At 40.2% G+C, this 20,305-nt stretch overlaps 1 protein-coding gene across 1 annotated transcript in view; it reads left to right on the top strand.

Annotated features, from left to right (window-relative positions):
• The window catches only part of LOC141049400 (myosin-IIIb-like), a 53,611-nt gene that overhangs the window by 18,077 nt on the left and 15,229 nt on the right, over positions 1-20,305 (top strand). The window contains exons 4-5 of the mRNA XM_073545840.1: positions 17,479-17,583; positions 19,769-19,868. Coding sequence (XP_073401941.1) covers positions 17,479-17,583; positions 19,769-19,868 — 205 coding nt within the window. The remainder of the gene's footprint in view (positions 1-17,478; positions 17,584-19,768; positions 19,869-20,305) is intronic.

The following is a 20,305-nucleotide window of genomic DNA, read 5'->3' on the forward strand; positions in this document are numbered from 1 at the left end:
TTTTTTTAGAACTTTTTGTGCAATTTACTGTTAAACTTGTTTTATCAAAGCCCTCGGATTCTGGGTTCAAGTTTGAGAAAAGAAAGATCAGCATATAGTTTGATGTTTAAGTGGGTATCCTAAGTGTACTTAAGCTCCCTCCCACAATCATATTGCATATTGTATGTGTGTAGTAGGTGTATATTATGCACGGGCAGTATGCAGTGTTTAGGGTGTGTATAATGAATGTGTAGCGTGTATACTGTAGGCCCTGTGCGTGCAGTGTACTTGTTTAGTATGTACTGTTTGTGTGTAGTAGGTGTCTATAATATATGTGGATATCAATACATGGATAGTCCAAACACAATTAGGGTTCCACTATAATCAATGAAAACCAACCGGTGCATACCAAGACTGTCATTTAAGACTAGTGTGAACAACAAAAACCATCAAAGTTATTGAATTCGTAAAAAAATTCCTTTTTTATTGACAAATATTAAAATATATAAATTCATTAAAATAAGTAATCAAGATGCCTCAAAAATCAAAGGGAGCGCCACCACCCGAGCATCAAATAGCATATAAATATATATATATATGATATAGTATAGAAACAGTGGACAATCCAAAAGTTATATGTTGGCCAAGGCAAAGTGATAGTAATAAAAATGGGTTAAATAACCACTAATAGTGCACCATGTTACAGATTAATAATATACCATATGCTGTGGTGAGACCGGTGCCTCCTCATAAATACCCACTGCAATATTCAAGATAATATAAAATGCACTATTAAGTAAAGAAATGTACCGCAAGAGCTTTACCTGTATTGTTGCCATAGCTGGTGAGGGTCCACAATGAGATGCCCGGTACAAGCGGCGTTACCCAACACCCCAACGCACGTTTCGATATTCTCTTCACGCCCCCTGAGGAAGAGACTATCGAAACGTGCGTTGGGGTGGTGGGTATTATCAGGTGCATTATATATAATCTTGAATATTGCAGTGGGTATTTATGAGGAGGCCCTTGTACCTTGTCTCACCACAGCATATGGTATATTATTAATCTGTAACATGGTGCGCTATTAGTGGATATTTAACCCATTTTTCTTACTATCACTTTGCCTTGCCACATATATAACTTTTGGATCGTCCACTGTTTCTATACTACCGTATATCATATATATACATATTTATATGTTATTTGATGCTCGGGTGGTGGCGCTCCCTTTGTTTTTTTGAGGCATCTCGATCGCTTAGTTTATTGAATTTATGTATTTTAATATTTGTCAATAAAAAAGGCATTTTTTACGAATTCAATAACTTTGATGGTTCTTGTTGTGCACACTAGACTTAAATGACAGTCTTGGCATGCAACAGTTGGTTTTGATTGGTCTATAATATATGTGTAGCATGTGTGTAGTATATATGAAGTATATAATCGGCCAGGAATAATCTGCTACTGCAATTGCCCCTGCATGTTTGCAAGCATCAATGCATTGTCTACATCTTTTATCTGCCTCACTACATAATTGATTACATATCCCATTCCCTAACGAGCTGTGAAAAAGCTGAACCTTAAAAGCTATCGGGATTCTCGTTAAGACCGAGATGCTAGACATTCCCAAGAAGTAATAGCTGTCACTTATCTTACTTTTTATGGCGCTGATTTCTTTATGGCCAGGAATACAATTAGTATTTCTTCAAGATTTTCAGGATTAGATTCTGCTCCAAAATCCATAACAAAAACTGATTTAAATACTCTTTGAATAAGCTTCCTATTGATTTAAATGGGAAAATAAACCTATAGTGTACCTGATAACACACAATTCTGACACTGAAAACATTCTCTAAGGCCTCATTCACACATCAGTATTTTTGATCAGTATTTCATCAGTATTTGCATGCCAAAACCAGGAGTGTCTCCAAAACACAGAACAGGAGTCAGTCTTTCAATTACATTTTTTTCTCGGTAAGTTCCATTCCTGGCTTTGGCATACAAACACTGATGCAAAATACTGACCAAATACTGACGTGTGAATGAGCCTTAGGCCGGGGTCACACTAACCGACGCAAAATACGGTCAGTATTTTACATGCGTAATACGGATGAATGACCCCTAATTAGTGCTCCGTATGTCATCCGTAATCAAGGTGTGGTCGCGTATTTTGCGCATGTAAGCATCCGTATGTAATCCGCATGGCATCCGTATGGCGAGAATTTCTCGCAGGCTTGCACAATGGACATATAATGGAGCCCTATGACAGGGTTTCTAACAGAAACCAAAGAATAGATATAGACACATAGAATGCATATATATATATATGTATTCTATGTGTATATATCTATTCTTTCGTTTCTTTATTAAACCTGTCAGTGTGAGTTTACTGTATAGCGCACTGAATTGCCGGCTTTGCTAGACACCTGGTGCGTATTTCGCGCAAGTCACACGTGTAGTCAGTATGTAATCCGTATTTTTTGCGCACCCATAGACTTGCATTGGCGTATTACGGCCGTAGTACGCTGACAATCGCAGCATGCTGCGAGTGGCACGGAGCGTAGAATACGGATGAGAAATATACGGCTGGTGCGAGGGGACCCCATAGAGAATCATTGGTCCGTGTCTAATGCGTGCTTTTAGCGCCTCTCACTCGGCCGTATTCCTTGCCAGTGTGACCCCGGCCTTAAATCTGATTACTGAATAAACTGAAACAGAAAAAAAGAGTGTAACCCCTTTCGTTTTTGCGTTTCCGTTTTCTTGCTCCCTATCTTCCCAGCCGTAACTTTTTTATTTTTCCATCACTATGGCCATGTGAGGGCTTGTCTTTTGTGGGACGAGTTGTACTTTTGAATGGCACCATTGATTTATGATATAGTGTACTGGAAAATGGTAAAAAAAAAAATTCCAAGGGCAGTGAAATTGCAAAAAAAAAGTGCAATTCCACGTTTTTTTGGTTTTTTTTTTTACCATGTTCTCTAAACGCTAAAACTGACCTGCTACTATGATTCTCCAGGTCATTACGAGTTCATAGACACCAAACATGTCTAGGATCTTTTTTATTTAAGTGGTGAAAAAAAAAAATCCAGTTTGTAAGGAAAAAAAAGTTGCCATTTTCCAAAACCAGTAGCGCCTCCATTTCTTGTGATTTGGGGTTGGGTGATGGCTTATTTTTTGTGAACTGAACAATGTTTTTATTGGTACCATTTTGGTATTAATAGAAAGGACAAATGTGTATTTTTGTTAATTGTTTTCTTTTGAATGGGGTGATCTGAACTTTTGAGTTTTTTAAATTTTTTTAAATTTTTTTTTAAATTTTCTGTTACTTTTCACTGGCTTCAATAGTCCCCTTAGTTGACTTGAAGATGCGATCATCTGATTGACTCTACTATACTTTATAGGGCTTCAGTGTAGCATAAATCATGATCTCCTATGAACGTCAGCCACTGGCCGGCGTTAATAGCAGGTTCACAATGAAAGGCATGGGGATCTTATGCAGACCCCCAGCTGTCATAACCACCCATTGGCGCCTCACAATCACATGACAGTCGTGCTGATGGGTGTTTTTTGTGATGCGCTTTCTGTTAGCACAAGTTGAATACCGCTGTCAGAGAGAGACTAAATCCAAACTGCGGGAAGCAACTTTGCTGCCAAACTGAAAACTTATTACATGTTTGCTTATCGTTGATGAACCCCAACACATCATCTCTGTTATTAAGAGGGCTGTAGACCATGGAAACTGGAGCATCTTGTCCAAAGGCTCGATAAATATTGGATAACCCTACTGTCAATGGGACCAACTGACCATCTAATGTGATAGGTGTCTCCTGAATCTCCCTAAGCTTAATGTTGGGTGAAAATTGATTGGGCATGTTGAACTACAACATCTATTCTGTTTTTTTGGCACAACTGTGTTTTACGCTCTCCCTATTATACCGGATAAGATCCTATTGCCCTTTATTATCTTCCCAGCTTTCATCTATTATTGAAAAATGTACTAATATAAAAAAATAACCACTGGAAAATACTGATAATTACAATCACATTGACCTGCTCAATTCTGCCAGATTAAAAAAAATCAAGGATGTTATTTTTGTTTTCATGGACACTGGAAAAAAAGGAATACATTCCTGGACATGAAAGTCAAGAGATCAATGGATTTATGAACGATTGGAAACCTTGGCTCATAGCACATTATTTTGTGAAATTTATAATAAATTGGAAATTATGCTATGGGCAGGGGTCAATGAAGGCTCTTCAAGCATGGAAGGATGTTATATATGCATAATTTTAGGACAAAATCGACTTGTACTAGTTAACAAAATCGCAGGCAGTCTATAGAACAATATATCTAGTAGGACATGAGAACTAACATATGCCAGGAAGACAAGCCCGATAATGTATCAGCCTGAAAGATTGACAATATATATGTATCTATCAGCCATATCCTCCTTCTTCTCCTCTCACTTCCTCAAACTCAATGTGGACAAATCCGAACTCATCATCTTTCCTCCATCTCACAGATCTTCCTTACCTGATTTATCTAACACAATAAATGACATCACACTTCCCCGGTAGCGGAAGTTCGCTGCCTTGGAGTAACCCTTGACTCTGCCCTGTCCTTCAAACCGCACATCCAATTTCTTTCCACCTCCTGTCACCTCCAGCTGAAAAATATTTCCAGAATCCGTCCTTTCCTCAACACTCAATCTACTAAAATGCTTGTGCATGCCCTCTTCATCTCCCACCTTGACTACTGCAACATCCTTTTCTGTGGTTTCCCTGCTAACACTCTCGCACCTCTCCAGTCCATCCTTAACTCTGCTGCCTGAATAATTAATCTCTCTCCTCGCTTCTCCTCCACTTCCCCCTCTGCAAATCTCTTCACTGGCTCTCTTTCCTTCAGCGTATCCAGTTCAAAATACTAATACTGACCTACAAAGCCATCCATAACCTGTCTCCTACATATACAGTATCTCTCAACTAATCTCCCTAAAGCTTCCCTCACGTAATCTCTGGTCCTCCCAAGACCTCCTTCTCTCCTCCACACTTATTCGTTCCTCACCTAATCGCCTCCAAGACTTCTCCCGAATATTCCCCCATCCTCTGGAATTCTGTGCCCCAACACGTCCGACTATCAACCACATTCAGATCCTTTAGATGGAACCTGAAAACCCAACTATTCAAGAAAGCCTACAGCCTGCAATGACCCCGCTGCCTCCTCACCACTACCGGAGCTACCGCCTCACCATCACTGGAGCTCACCCCCAACCTACTGTCTCCTTCCCCACCATCCTGTAGAATGTAAGCGCGAAAGGGCAGGGTCCTCTCCCCTCTGGATCAGTCTGTCATTGTTAGTTTGTTTATTGTAAGTGATATCTGTAATTTGTATGTAACCCCTTCTCATGTACAGCACCAAGGGATCAATGGTGCTATATAAATAAATAATAATAATAATGTATCAAAAGATCCATCCACTCAGCATGTTACAGTTCATACTGCTTCTAATAGACCATGTAATCTCTCCCCTACCTTCTCTGATGATGGGTCACTGTTGTCCTTGGTGATCTAGTGACCATAAACGTTTTGCCACTAGATCACCGAGAACTTTTACAATAGACGATTAGACCTTCAAAAGCAATGAACTATCGCAAGTGAAAGCAGCGGAATTTTCTGCACCAAAAACCAAAGCGTCGGCAGGAAAAACACTGAGTACACTACATGCATTTTCACTGACTTTTATTTGTGTTTTTCCCCATTCATTTGAATAAGTGAAAAACACTAAAGGAATTGACATGCTGCAGATTTGAAAAAAAAACCCAAAACATTTTAATGGTTAAAATCTGGAAGATAAAAATAAGCAGCATGGGCACGAGATTTCCAAAATATCATTCATTTTGCTGGAAAATGGTACTGGACAAGATTCGTCAATGCAAGCCTATGGGTGCATAGATGACAGTCTGTATGATCGCATCATGCAACCATGCAGCCTGCCATCTAGATGTAGTAGAGCTAAACCCGTCGTGGGACAAATGGATTATCATCTTCTCTGCCAAAAGGTGAGGAATATTGTTCTTTGTTATTTTAACTCTTTTGCAGGAGACAATGGCGTTGGTGGAATGGGCAATGTGATAAGTATGTTTCAATTAAGATTTATTAGAGGAATCTGTGTCATTCTTTCAATTAAAGGACTTTATTCTGGGTGTGTATTTTTATACAATATGACTATAGTCTTAGCAATGGTGGCATCTTATTGACGCCTCTCCATTACTAACCTCGGGGCTTGATGTCACCTGACAATACAAAGATGACATCAACCCCCAACTTTCACCCCACTTGCCACTACTACAGTGCAAGTGGGAAGAGCGAGGCTAAGTGCCAGAATTGGCACATCTTAGAGATGCGCCTTTTCTGGGGTGGCTGAGAGCTGATGTTTTTAGCCTGGGGGGCAGTAACCATGGCCCCTTCCTAGGCTATTAATATCAGCCCGCAGCTGTCTGCATAGCCTTAACTGGTTATTAATTATAGGGGGACCAGGCGTCTTTTTTTAGGGTCTCCCATTTTAATAGCCAGTAAAGGCTAAGTGTGCAGTTGTGAGTTCATATTAATAGCCTGGAAAGCTCCATGGGTATTACCTCCTTCCCATGCTATAAAAATTGTCCCCCAGCTGTCAACTTTCCCTCTGCTGGTTAAGAAAATTAAGCGGGAGCCCACACCTTTTTTTTTCAGAAAAATAATCTTTTAATAATTAAATACATGTACAGTAAGCTGCAAACACACTGTACTAATTGTATTTGTCACTGACCTCTATATATCTACCTATTCTATTGTATTTAGTCTATGTAATCTATCTCTTCTTTCCTGTCAGCTACTGCAATGATTTTACAGTACACGGCACATGAAATGCCAGCTTTTCTTCTATCTATCTATGTATCTAATATATATATATATATATATATATATACAGTATATATATATATATATACATATACTGTATATATATACAGTATATGTGTGTGTGTGTGTGTGTGTGTCACTGACATCTCTATATCTATGTGTATATATCTATTCTATCTAACCTTTTCTAACCTGTCACTCTATGATTTAACTGTATGAGGCACATGAATTGCCGGCTTTTCCAAGGACATCGGTTCTTAAAAATCGGACAGTACTCGCATGGTCCGAGTGCTGTGCAATTTTTTTTCTTGCACCCATAGGCTTGCATTGTTGAGTCTCGGCCGAGATACGCGGCAGATTGCAGCATGCTGTGATTTTTTTGTCTGTCCGATTTCAGCTGAGAAAAAAACGCAGATGAGATGTAACCCATTGAATAACATTGGTAAGAGTGCAATCTGATTTTTTAATTGGATTGCACTCATCCGTTTTTCTCAAAAATGAATGTGAGCCCTAAGGGGGTCTTCAGACTGCCGTGATAATGGCTGATGTTGGGGAAAGGAAGGTTAAGGTATGTTGATTTTCAATGTGTTCAATGCTTTGTTGCCAATAAGTATAGAGCCATTTCTCCTGATAGCCTTCACATTGAGATAGACATATGGAGCGTGAATGTATATGGAAGAACTTGGAAAGATCGTGGTTGGCCGCCAACTATGTGATGTGTATTGGGAATTTTCAGTCCGTGGTCCCACAGACAATATAATGTTAACTAAAAACCAGTCCAGGATGGAATTAAAAGATTCATATTAAAATGTATTTTTCTTTTAAATATACATACATTAAAATAATGGAGGTGAAACACGTACAGAATACTGTGCTCTCGCGAGCTGTAAAAAGTCTCACATTTTATATGATATGTGAGTGTTAAACTCTACACACATTATTCTAGCCGTATATCTCACTGTACGTTGTTGAGCCAGATAATGTCTGGAAAATGGACTGGCTGTATATCAGTCTTTCTAATGGCATGGCTCCAGTTTGCTGCTCATTGACAGTGCGCCCTATGAATCATCAATCTGAGTTGACATTAAACATCTTTAAATTGCTCATTTGTTTCAGCTGATGCTAATCTCATAGGCACTTACTGTACATCAGAGCTGCCCCATTAAATCTGAACAATGAAAAAAGCAGCTGATCTCAGAACCGGAGCTCAGTCCTTCCCAAATCTCTCACTTTATTCAGCAAGGGTGATGCCAATGCAGATCTAATCAATACGTTCACACAATAGAAGTGACAGTAGATTGATTGGTGGGACCCCTGTTAGAGGATAGTAACACTGCCGGATACATTTACTGATCCTTTTCCGCATTCACTTCAATGATTGTCATATCGTACAACATTACAGTTTCTTCCGCCCACAGATAACATTTGCACAATATGGACCTTTAGTTTTCGCTCTGATAATGACCAGACGCTGATCCGAGGACATTATGCAGTAGATGTCATTTCCCTCCTCTCGTACATACAAGTTGAATGCAACGTCCTGCTGCAAAGTATCAGAATCAAAGATTAAACCGGTCCTTGGATTTTCAGACAACTTGATCCCATTTGATAGATGATGTGATAAATAATAACCAATCTGCCAATCACTTTATGTAAAACTTATTTTGTCTTACTCCTGAAAAATCACCCTAAAGTACACTAAGACTGATTACAGGAACTGGACGTGGGTCTTTGTCTCTCTTTTCTTGATTTTCTATATGTCCGACTGAAATAGAGATGTTTTTCAGAGGAGATCCTTCAGTTCAAGACAAATAAACCACTGGACAATGGTGGAATGAATCAATGATGAGAAGCTCTAGCACCTAGAGCGCTGACAGAATGCTGGAGAAGAGTGGATAATAAGTTATAAAGCATAACAATTAGAACAGTTCCTGGATGCTTTAGACTGTTATGCGAGTCAAAAGCAGTTTTTACTTGTTGTGGGGAATGATGACAACAAGACCATGCTTTTCTACAGGTTTTAATATGAAGTGATGAACACATAAAGACTCATGAGATCTACTGAGGCTGTACTATGATCCAGAGAAGGCTAGATTATACGTTTCCCCCACAGACCTACCATATTGCCATGTTATACATTGCTTAATACTTTCACTCGCTTTTACTTTACTTGTTCTTTGACTTTATTCACACTCTACTGTTTGCAGTGCATGCTCTCTGGGCAGGTATATGCAGAAAGTATGGCCACGTCACTTGCAACTTATACTGGCACATACTGCCATAAGGACATTATTTAGCATATATTTAGTCCATGGAAGTCTTTGGACATGTTTGGAAGGAACACAGGCCACAGTTTATCACTGGTGGAGCTGTACAGCATTACTATTTGTTCTCTTATATACAGGGAGTCCTTGTATGGAGGGATTTGTTTGGACTCTATCTTGATTTTCTAGTTTCCTGATTTTTAAAGTTTTGAAGATGTTACTTATTGGACTCCACAGTTTGCATATTTTCTTACTGTGGCAAAATGGTATACTGCTCTTACATTACAACTTTATTATTCCCATCCGGTTACATTGTTGCTGACATTGAGTTGGTATGGTTATTACAGACTGATAGTAGCAGTGTAGGAAATGACAAAATCCTGTAAGAATTGCTCTGTTTAAATGGAACATCTCATCAGGAAATGACAGTTGGTGAAGTATTTTCATATCACAATCTGTATTTAAAAAACTGAAATTTTTCAATTTTCACACAAAACCCCGGGCTAATCTAGACTACGTGGTCAGGAAATCCACTGCCCATTAGCAGCAAGGAACTGACTCAGACCCTATTTTTTATATTAACTCATCTATTGAGCATGCTCATAACTTACTGTGAAGGGAGTGAAATTCAGGTGAGCTGTGACATTGCCTATTGTAACTGGTGGATCCTGTGTTATAAGCTGTGTATGGAAGTGGTATCTGTCATTGTAATCTTGCCGGTGGCGATAATGAGACTTCTGAAAAGACATACGAAGAACAAGTATGAGTCTAAAATAGCCCCAGTTGCCAGTGTGAAAATTGCAAGATTTCTAATATACTGTAATGCAGCGGGGTTGGTGCAGTGCGACAGATAGGCAGGGACCACAGAAAGTTCAACATAAACAGTGTCTTTATTCTCAGACTCACATACAGGAGTGATATCATCCAGATCGCAGCCAGGTTTCCACATATATAGCCCATTTTCAGAAACCCGTTGCCATGGACAATGGCACCGCCGTGTCTCTTGGGTGCGTGAGCCACATTGAAGTCCCTGGCTCTGAGTTAGCTCCGCACAGACCTGGGTTGCACAGAGCCTCCTGCTCTGCAGCTGGCAAACTCCAAAACTGACACACCCAAGGCAAAAACTGACAGATTTAAATGGAATTGTTGCCATAGAGCAACTTCCAAAACCTGGAGTGGAGAGAGGGATTCACCCCACTGCCAAACCTGCAAATCCCTCTAGAAATAAAAACCCTCTTCGGGTTTTCCTAAAAATCTGACTGGGTCAACTACTTGGGCCCAATCCACTCTTTCTTTTATTTTGCCTTGTGATTCACAGGCGTTTTGTTGTGAACACAGGGCGCTCCTCCGGGTTTAATAAGACTACGTCCGCATTCCAGGTGACACATATTGACCCTCACATATGGTCCTCATCACTTCCTCACAATATGTATATATAGATTGTGACGTGAAAAAAAACCCCATTGCCAATATTTAAAAAAATACAATTTAAAGGAGTTATCCAAGACTTTAACATGATGGTCTATCCTTAGGATAGGTTATGAATGTCTGAGGAGGAGAGGAACATGTCTGAGCTCCTGAGACAAAGAGCTTTTTTTATACTTAATTTTAAAGGGGTTATCCAGGACTAAATTAGATTTTTTTTACCATGAGCCAAAAAAATAACAGGCAGGTATTTGCTTGCCCGTTCTATCCAGCGCCAGATTACAGCGGTCGCTTACTGCTCCTATTGGCAATTCAGGAGCCCACACATTTTTTTACTACGAATTAACCCCTTAAATTAACACCTACACCTCCCAAATTTTACACATCAACCCTCATCTAATTACTAACGAAAGACATACAAAACAAAACATGAAATGAAATGGTTTACTGTATGTAAACCATGTGTCATTTCTTGTCGGCTTGGGGAAGGATTTCACAAAAGCCGGCAATTGAATTAGCGGCTATTCTGCTATGAAGAACTCTGTGAAATATAAATATATATATGTGTGTCTCAATGACATGTGTATATATATATATATATATATATATATATATATGTGTATTCTATGTGTCTATATCTATTCTTTCGTTTGTGTTATAAAACCTGTCATAGGGCTCCATTTGTCCATTGTGCAAGCCTGTGAGAAAATCTCAGCATACGGATGCCATACGGATTACATACGGATGCTGACATGCGCAAAATACGCGACCACACCTTGCTTACGGATGACATACGGAGCACTATTTAGGGGTCATTCATCTGTATTATGCATGTTAAATACGGATCGTATTTTGCGTCGGTTAGTGTGACCCCGGCCTAAGACTGATTACAGGAACTGGACGTGGGTCTTTGTCTCTCTTTTCTTGATCTTCTATATGTCCGACTGAAATAGAGATGTTTTTCAGAGGAGATCCTTCAGTTCAAGACAAATAAACCACTGGACAATGGTGGAATTAATCAATGATGAGAAGCTCTAGCACCTAGAGCGCTGACAGAATGCTGGAGAAGAGGAACTGCCCACTCAAGAAGAGTGGATAACAAGTTATAAAGCATAACAATTAGAACAGTTCCTGGATGCTTTAGACTTTTATGCGAGTCAAAAGCAGTTTTTACTTGTTGTGGGGAATGATGACAACAAGACCATGCTTTTCTACAGGTTTTAATATGAAGTGATGAACACATTAAGACTCATGAGATCTACCGAGGCTGTACTATGATCCAGAGAAGGCTAGATTATACGTTTCCCCCACAGACCTACCATATTGCCCTATTATACATTGCTTAATACTTTCACTCGCTTTTACTTTACTTGTTCTTTGACTCTATTCACACTCTACTGTTTGCAGTGCATGCTCTCTGGGAAGGTATATGCAGAAAGTATGGCCATGTCACTTGCAACTTATACTGGCACATACTGCCATAAGGACATTATTTAGCATATATTTAGTCCATGGAAGTTTTTGGACATGTTTGGAAGGAACACAGGCCACTGTTTATCACTGGTGGAGCTGTACAGCATTACTATTTGCTCTCTTATATACAGGGAGTCCTTGTATGGAGGGATTTGTTTGGACTTTCTTTCTCTATCTTGATTTTCTAGTTTCCTGATTTTTAAGGTTTTGAAGATCTTACATATCGGGCTCCACAGTTTGTACATTTTCTTACTGTGGCAAAATGGTATACTGCTCTTACATTACAACTTTATTATTCCCATCCGGTTACATTGTTGCTGACATTGAATTGGTATGGTTATTACAGACTGATACTCAGTAGCAGTGTAGGAAATGACAAAATCCTGTAAGAATTGCTCTGTTTAAATGGAACGTCTCATCAGGAAATGACAGTTGGTGAAGTATTTTCATATCACAATCTGTATTTAAAAAACTGAAATTTTTCAATTTTCACACAAAACCCCGGGCTAATCTAGACTACGTGGTCAGGAAATTCACTGCCCATTAGCAGCAAGGAACTGACTCAGACCCTATTTTTTATATTAACTCATCTATTGAGCATGCTCATAACTTACTGTGAAGGGAGTGAAATTCAGGTGAGCTGTGACATTGCCCATTGTAACTGGTGGATCCTGTGTTAAAAGCTGTGTATAGAAGTGGTATCTGTCATTGTAATCTTGCCTGTGGCGATAATGAGACTTCTGAAAAGACTTATATGAAGAACAAGTATGAGTCTAAAATAGCTCCAGTTGCCAGTGTGAAAATTGCAAGATTTCTAATATACTGTAATGCAGCAGGGTTGGTGCAGTGCGACAGATAGGCAGGGACCACAGAAAGTTCAACATAAACAGTGTCTTTATTCTCAGACTCACATACAGGAGTGATATCATCCAGATCCCAGCAAGGTTTCCACATATATAGCCCATGTTCAGAAACCTGTTGCCGTGGACAATGGCACCGCCGTGTCTCTTGGGTGCGTCAGCCACATTGAAGTCCCTGGCTCTGAGTTAGCTCCGCACAGACCTGGGTTGCACAGAGCCTCCTGCTCTGCAACTTGCAAACTCCAAAACTGACACACCCAAGGCAAAAACTGACAGATTTAAATGGAATTGTGGTCATAGAGCATCTTCCAAAACCTGGAGTGGAGAGAGGGATTCACCCCACTGCCAAACCTGCAAATCCCTCTAAAAATAAAAACCCTCGTCGGGTTTTCCTAAAAATCTGACTGGGTCAACTAATTGGGCCCAATCCACTCTTTCTTTTATTTTGCCTTGTGATTCACAGGCGTTTTGTTGTGAACACAGGGCGCTCCTCCGGGTTTAATAAGACTACGTCCGCATTCCAGGTGACACATATTGACCCTCACATATGGTCCTCATCACTTCCTCACAATATGTATATATAGATTGTGACGTGAAAAGAAACCCTATTGCCAATATTTAAAAAAATACAATTTAAAGGAGTTATCCAAGACCTTTACATGATGGTCTATCCTTAGGATAGGTTATGAATGTCTGAGGAGGAGGAGAGGAACATGTCTGAGCGCCTGAGACAAAGAGCTTTTTTTATACTTAACTTTAAAGGGGTTATCCAGGACTAAATTAGATTTTTTTTTCAACAATGAGCCAAAAAAATAGCAGGCAGGTATTTGCTTGCCCGTTCTATCCAGCGCCAGATAACAGCGGTCGCTGACTGCTCCTATTGGCAATTCAGCTGCTCCAAGTCATCAGAGCAACTCTTCCTCTTCTTTGCTGTTCTGTCGATCGGGTGTGACTCTCAACATCATGCTGATTGACAGACGGCTCCCCGCAGTTAGGCAGCGGGGCGCTGAACATCAATCAGCATGACATCACCAGTCACGCTCTGTCAATAGAGCAGAGTGGAAGAGAAGCCGCTGTTCTGTATATGTGACATCAGCGGAAGCTGCAGAATCACTGGCAGGAGCCATCTATGACCTCTGTGCCGGTAGAAAACAGCGCTCGGCAGAACAGGCAGGAAGTTAGAAACAGACTGCCTGTTAGTTCTTCAAAAATAATATAGTCCTGAGTAATTTAATTATGCTATGAGACAAAATAGCTGGAAAAAGAAAAGTAGGAAATTAAGAAAGGAATTGCTAGCTTTAATGTCTTTAATATTGCTTAAAATCTACCTTTGAACAGTTTACGAAGAATATGCAAAGTTTTAGATTAGATTTTTCTTGCTATAAAGGCCTATTATCTACATTTTCTGCACATTTTTCAGAGAGAATAACAGTTTACATACAAACAGGCATAGCTTAAACATTTAACACATTTGGGTTTATAGAATGTCACGTACAAATCTGTCCATTTTCGCCATCAGTCAAGGTCAAGGTCATAGAGGGCCTGTCTAATAAACGATGGCACTAATGTGCACACATGAAAAGAATATTAGAAAAACAATAAAGTATTATTTACAAAATAAATACTCTGATGTCAAACGCATAATTTCATCACAGAATTAGAAAACATGCAAAGACATCAACAAGAAAACCTCGGAGACAGGGAAGGGATGGTTTGCAAGCTAATGTTGTGGGTAAAAACACATTCACTAGGGCCCTAATTCCTGCTTTTTATCACCTCCTTTGATGTATGGCAGTGCACTAATGGAAACTGCTTGCAAGAAGCAGAGCTATTCTGGATCTGGATGTTTCATCTCAGCTGCTGGCAGAGCATACCATCAAGAATAAGTATAGAGATATGGCTACTGTCTATTTTATATTGCCTGCCAGTGAATGCAGCCATGCAGTAAACGCCTCAAATGACTGTAATTTGTTGCCTCATTGTTATCAAGTACATCAATCTTCTCCTGCCTGGCACTTTCGTCATAGGGAGCGAAGGCTTCTATAAACGGCACAGCCTTGTGTGATTTCTAATGCACGTGTTGGGGTTGTGTTCTTAAAATATCTCCTCCTTTGGATTGTTTTTTTTTAAACTTGATAAAAATGAAATTGTTTGATTATTATATGTATTACAGGGCCTCCTCTGTCCTGATATAATGATTGAAGGACAAAGAAATATTGTTAGGTTACTGTAGCAGGATTTCCTGGGAAAATAGGCTCCTTACATATCCCTCAAGCTAGGAGGACCCTAGGCTATCCCTGTTCCCCAGATTACTCCTGATGGTGGGGATGCCAGGGTCTCGTACCTTGCTATGCTATCTGTTTCCTACCCCAGCCAGGGAGGTATGGATGTGTATAGGATAACACAAACCTGACAGACAGGGGAAACAGGCAGGGATAAAAGAGAGCTAAAATCCACTCACCAAATACACTCACCAAACAACCAAATGGAAATCAAGGGCACGGTTGAACTGGTAAACCAAATGGAAGAGGATTAGGATAAACACACAATACCAAATCCAGGCAGATATCTCCTGTAAACTACACCAACCAACTGCTTCTAATTCAAACTCCTTCACTACCAAATCAGGAACTTGCAACTGTAAAGGAGGAAGCAGTTCGTTTGATGCAGTGAGTAACCGGAGACAGAGAAAAGGTTAACAAGTGTTTACTAAACAATTGACAACAATAATACTCCTGGAGGGGAAGTAAAGACAATGGCAAAAGATTATACAAGATAAACGGAACACTTATCGGATGTAGTTCTGACAGGGGGAAGGCTGGAATATCTCCCAGCGGCGTCTCAAACGGTACACAAAGTCTCTGGCTCTGTTACGAAGAAACGAATAACACTGTCGTCCAACAGTGCCGAAAGATTCAGTCCTCTTTGTCTTTGGTATGCTGGAACGTGGTAATGGTCCTTTGCTTGAAGGTGTCAGAAATGGCACCGGGCACGGGTCGCGATCACATGCACTAGCCGCAATAATCCGCGGTCTTTCGGAGTAGTCTTTAAGCTATTGTTCCGGTATCTTGGGTAAAACAGGGGCAGTTAGCAATGCAGATACAGATGGTAATTCAATAGCATCAAGAGTATTCTCAAAGTCAGCACGTGAAGGTCTGGGAGCAGAGGAGTCATCAGTAGGAGCTGTGGAGAAGGAGTCAACAGTCTCCTGTCGCCTTCCCGCCAACTCTGACCCGTTCCCGCACTCAGGCCCCCTTAAGTACCCTGTGCCCTCTGCTATCTGACCAAATGGTCTCTTTCTCTCAGAGGAAATCTCTCCCGCTGGCAGTGGTGACAGCCCCGATAGTTCCGGCCTTAAAGGGCACCGCACACTGCTAACTCTGTCCTGTCTCACCTCCTTACACAACTATCACCAGCAATTCCCTTCTGCAAGAGGTGAGCATATATACCTGAGAGGAGTGGCCAACCCAGAACAGCCGAGACAATTCAGGACAGAGAGCTCCAAGAGATAGACAGAACTGATTAACCCTTGAATATCAGAGCAAGGAAAGCCAGCACTGCTAATAGGAAAGTGAAGCAAATCTAATACCTGCAGGTGTTTGAACAACCAGATGTCACAATCTTTTGGCCCTTGTGACAAATATGCCTTTTAACTCAGATTTGGGCTTCCACACTTAGACTAGCTACTAGCAGGGTCCAGAGGTTTCCATTTTTCATAATTTAATACAGAGGAGTCTGGACTTCGCTGCTGGGGCCCCAAGGTTGTATCTACAGAGTAGCGCAGATTGGTGAAGTAAACTGTGGGATTAAATTTATATTTAAAAAAATTCTAGGATGTACAGGCAGGGACAAGAACAAAAATGAAAATGAATCCAAATATGTAAACAGAGTAAAGCAGGTCAGAAGTCAGTTAGAACCAAAAGGCAGAGAGGAGTCAGGAAGTCCAAGTTTCAAAGCACTGAGGGCATCTAGGATTTAAACAGGAGAATAGTCAAGAACACAGATTAACAATCTAAAAAAAACACATCAGATTAGTATCCAAAATGTTTACAGTGGCTGGCACAGATTAAGGAACACAGAAGTTAAATGAGGCTCTAAGGGCCAACAAATCTGTGTACCTACTCCTACGATTAGTTGGTCAGTTTGGTCAGGAAGAAGCAGCAGTGCCTGACCAAGGTGCACAATGAACAAGATGGGACAGGTGAGCATTTTAGTTGTCAAGTCAATGACTTTCTATTGAATAGTCTCTTTTTTGGAAAACTTGTGGACTTCACTATATTGGTTACCACTCTTACTTCCGAGGGTCCTGAGTGGTAAAACTGCCTTTATAGAACTATGAGATTAGCAATGCATCACTGCAAAACTAGTAAGGGTTCATAGTAACCTAAACACACATCCCTCTTTTTATACTTTTGCAAAGTGAGCGCCAGGATATTGTCAGTAGGCAGTCTATTAATCCTAGGGGTAATACAGTCATTTTCTGTGTCTAATTCCTCTCTAAATTATAAATTGAATTGTATCAGTGTAAACGAGTTGTAACATATTGTAGATAAATGGTAATGTGTTTTCTCCTCATTCCACAGCTGTGCAATGGAGGATCTGTCACCGATCTTGTGAAAAGCATACTGACATGCGGGCAACGCTTGGATGAAGCCATTATTTCATATATCCTATATGGAGCATTACTGGTAAGAAATGAAAAGGGAAAAAAAAAAGAAAACATATCATTTCTCAATGATTTTACATAGGACTGCATGTACATTAACAAAATGTTTCCAAATACTTGAAGGTATTGTCTGGTTTAAGAATCAGATTTTCACATGTTTTCTTACAGAGTTAATAGTAATGAGATTTCTCAAGCTTCTCTTTGCATCAGTCAGAGACAATCGGGCATTTCACAGATGCTACTCTGATGGCATGTGTGTGCTTTCTGATTTTCTCGCTGAGCCATATACTTGAATACGCGAGTTTAATCTTCAAATTGATCCAAATTAGAACACGTATCAGTTGTTTTTATGTGGACCAAAAAAAACCCAAAACCTAAAAAAAAGTCTGGAATAAATATCCCAATTGAATATAATGTCATTGTGCTGTCAGTGGAAAAAATCTGACAGCATACATATGGGAAAAACTGACATGTTAATGATGGTGGATAATAATAATAATAATTATTAGTATTATTATTATTATAGTGGATCACACAGTAATCCAATAATAACCTATGGGCCAGCGTACATTAATGATTTTCCATATGGACCAATGGTCCTTGCGAAAAAAAAACTAAATATCCACTAGTCTGGCCAGGACCTGACTGATGCATGTTAAGGCAGCTCCTGCACTCCTCTGCTATGCACTGGGAGCTGCAGACAGTCACATCCACAGTGTGTCGTGGTGATAAGCCCATTTTTAGATAAGGTTGTGTGAGATCAGCTTTAAAAAAGCGGATGACACAAGGATAGTGATATGGATTTTTATCCTAAAAACTGCTAAAAATTGGATCCGGCCCAGATGAAAATTGGTCCCTTTTTTTTTTTGCCTATGAGAACAAAAACCCTGATATGTGAATTTATTTTCAATTATTTATTTTACAGCCATCTAATATGTATGGTCGACCTCACGGCTCGTGCACATGATCATATTTTTTGTCTGCGGGCGATCCTACAAAACATCGGATCACACTTGGGCCAATGTTATTCTAAGGGTCAGTGCAAATGTGTGATATTTTCCTTGGACCGAGGCGGTCCGAGGAAGAAATCACAGCATACAGGAGTTGGATGCGATTATCTGATCGCACTCGGCCATGCCAGTCAGTGAGCGTGTGGAAAACATCGGACTACACTCGGTTGGCCTCTGAGTGCAGTTCCATTGAATGGAGAAGATGGGAACATTTGTTTTTCCATTTTCTTCTCATCTGAGAAAATCGGATCACGCTCTAATCAAACTCTGATCAGAGTGTGATTAGCATAATCGGCCTATTAATTCATCCAACCCCTACCATAATTATCCTGTAGAGAAAATTAATACTTTCTCCTGGGTTCTTTTCAGTTGATTTTTGGGGTTTCTAGTCATAAGACATTCTATGTCAGCATATTGTCAGGGAACCCTTCTAACAAACAGGTAGTGTCCAAACCAGATATCCCTTAAACAGGTATTCCCATCTCCAAGATCCTATCCCAATATGTAGTTGGTGTGATAATAATAATATTAGCAAATAGTTCCAATTAGAAATGCAGAATAGTTCTTCTGATAAGCTATGTCACTTTCCCCATGTACAGGGCATTGCAGTAGTTTAGGTATCCTTGGTTACGAGCACTAGCGGCAGAGTAACTGTCACTATATGAGAAGTCATAACCATGGATACCTAAGCTACTGCAACGCCCTGAACATAGGGTAAGTGACATAGCTTATCAGAAGAACTATACTACTCTTCTTATTGGAGATATTTGCTAACATTATTATTTTTATTACACCTAATACATATTAGGATAGGAGCTTGGAGATGAGGATATCCATTATCTCAACTTTTGTGGCGCTCCAGGTAGTAAGAAGTATATCAGTCGCATATTCCCGCCGAAGCTTGTACAGATAAGAATGGTAAATCTAGCAATGCATATGACAATGCTGGGATTTGTAGTTGCATAGCATCTGGGGAGCCACAAGATAGGTAAACTGCATCTATCACCGGCGAGCTGACTGCCATTCCATCCTTTGCTGGCTGGTTCTCCGCTAGTAGTCACTCGGTGAGGGAGGGTGGAACAGATGTTGGGCCGGACAGCTGTTCCTATTGCGCCATTGTAGAGCTATCATTAGGATCCTAATAGCGGAGTCATTATTTTTAACAGGGGAGTAATTCTTTTCTGTTTTCCCGCGCAGGGTCTCCAGCATTTGCACAATAATAGAATCATCCATCGTGACGTGAAAGGGAACAATATTCTTCTGACAACAGAAGGGGGAGTCAAGCTGGTTGACTTTGGTAATCATTGCTCGCTATGTACTGACGTCGTGTCTGCTCGGAGCTTGGAGACACTCCACAGGTTTAAGTGATAGTGTTCAGCAGGAACCCTTGGATACTTTGGGTCTAACAGATGGATCTCCCTCTGAGTTGCTGTCACATAATCTGTTTTGGGTGGCTGGAAGCAGCCTCGATTTTAGCTCAGGCATTTTATTTACCAAGTCGCTGGCAATCTGCTCGCTCGCTCTCATTTCTATTCAATATTCCATCTTTTGCATATGAAAAGAAATTGCTCATTCCTCACAAATGGTGTTAATAGCCCGAAGCTCATCCGTTCCCTTTGAGCAGAAGGTAAAGTGGTCCTATGGGGGCGAAAAACCAGCAGATCTCTATAATTTGTGATCATTGCAGTTGATGTAAGCCTGATTGAAATGAAAACGCAAACAAAGGAACGAAAA

This window comes from Dendrobates tinctorius, unplaced genomic scaffold (genome assembly GCF_039654945.1).
Source record: "Dendrobates tinctorius isolate UK_male_01 unplaced genomic scaffold, ASM3965494v1 ptg000143l, whole genome shotgun sequence".
NCBI lineage: Eukaryota > Metazoa > Chordata > Amphibia > Anura > Dendrobatidae > Dendrobates > Dendrobates tinctorius.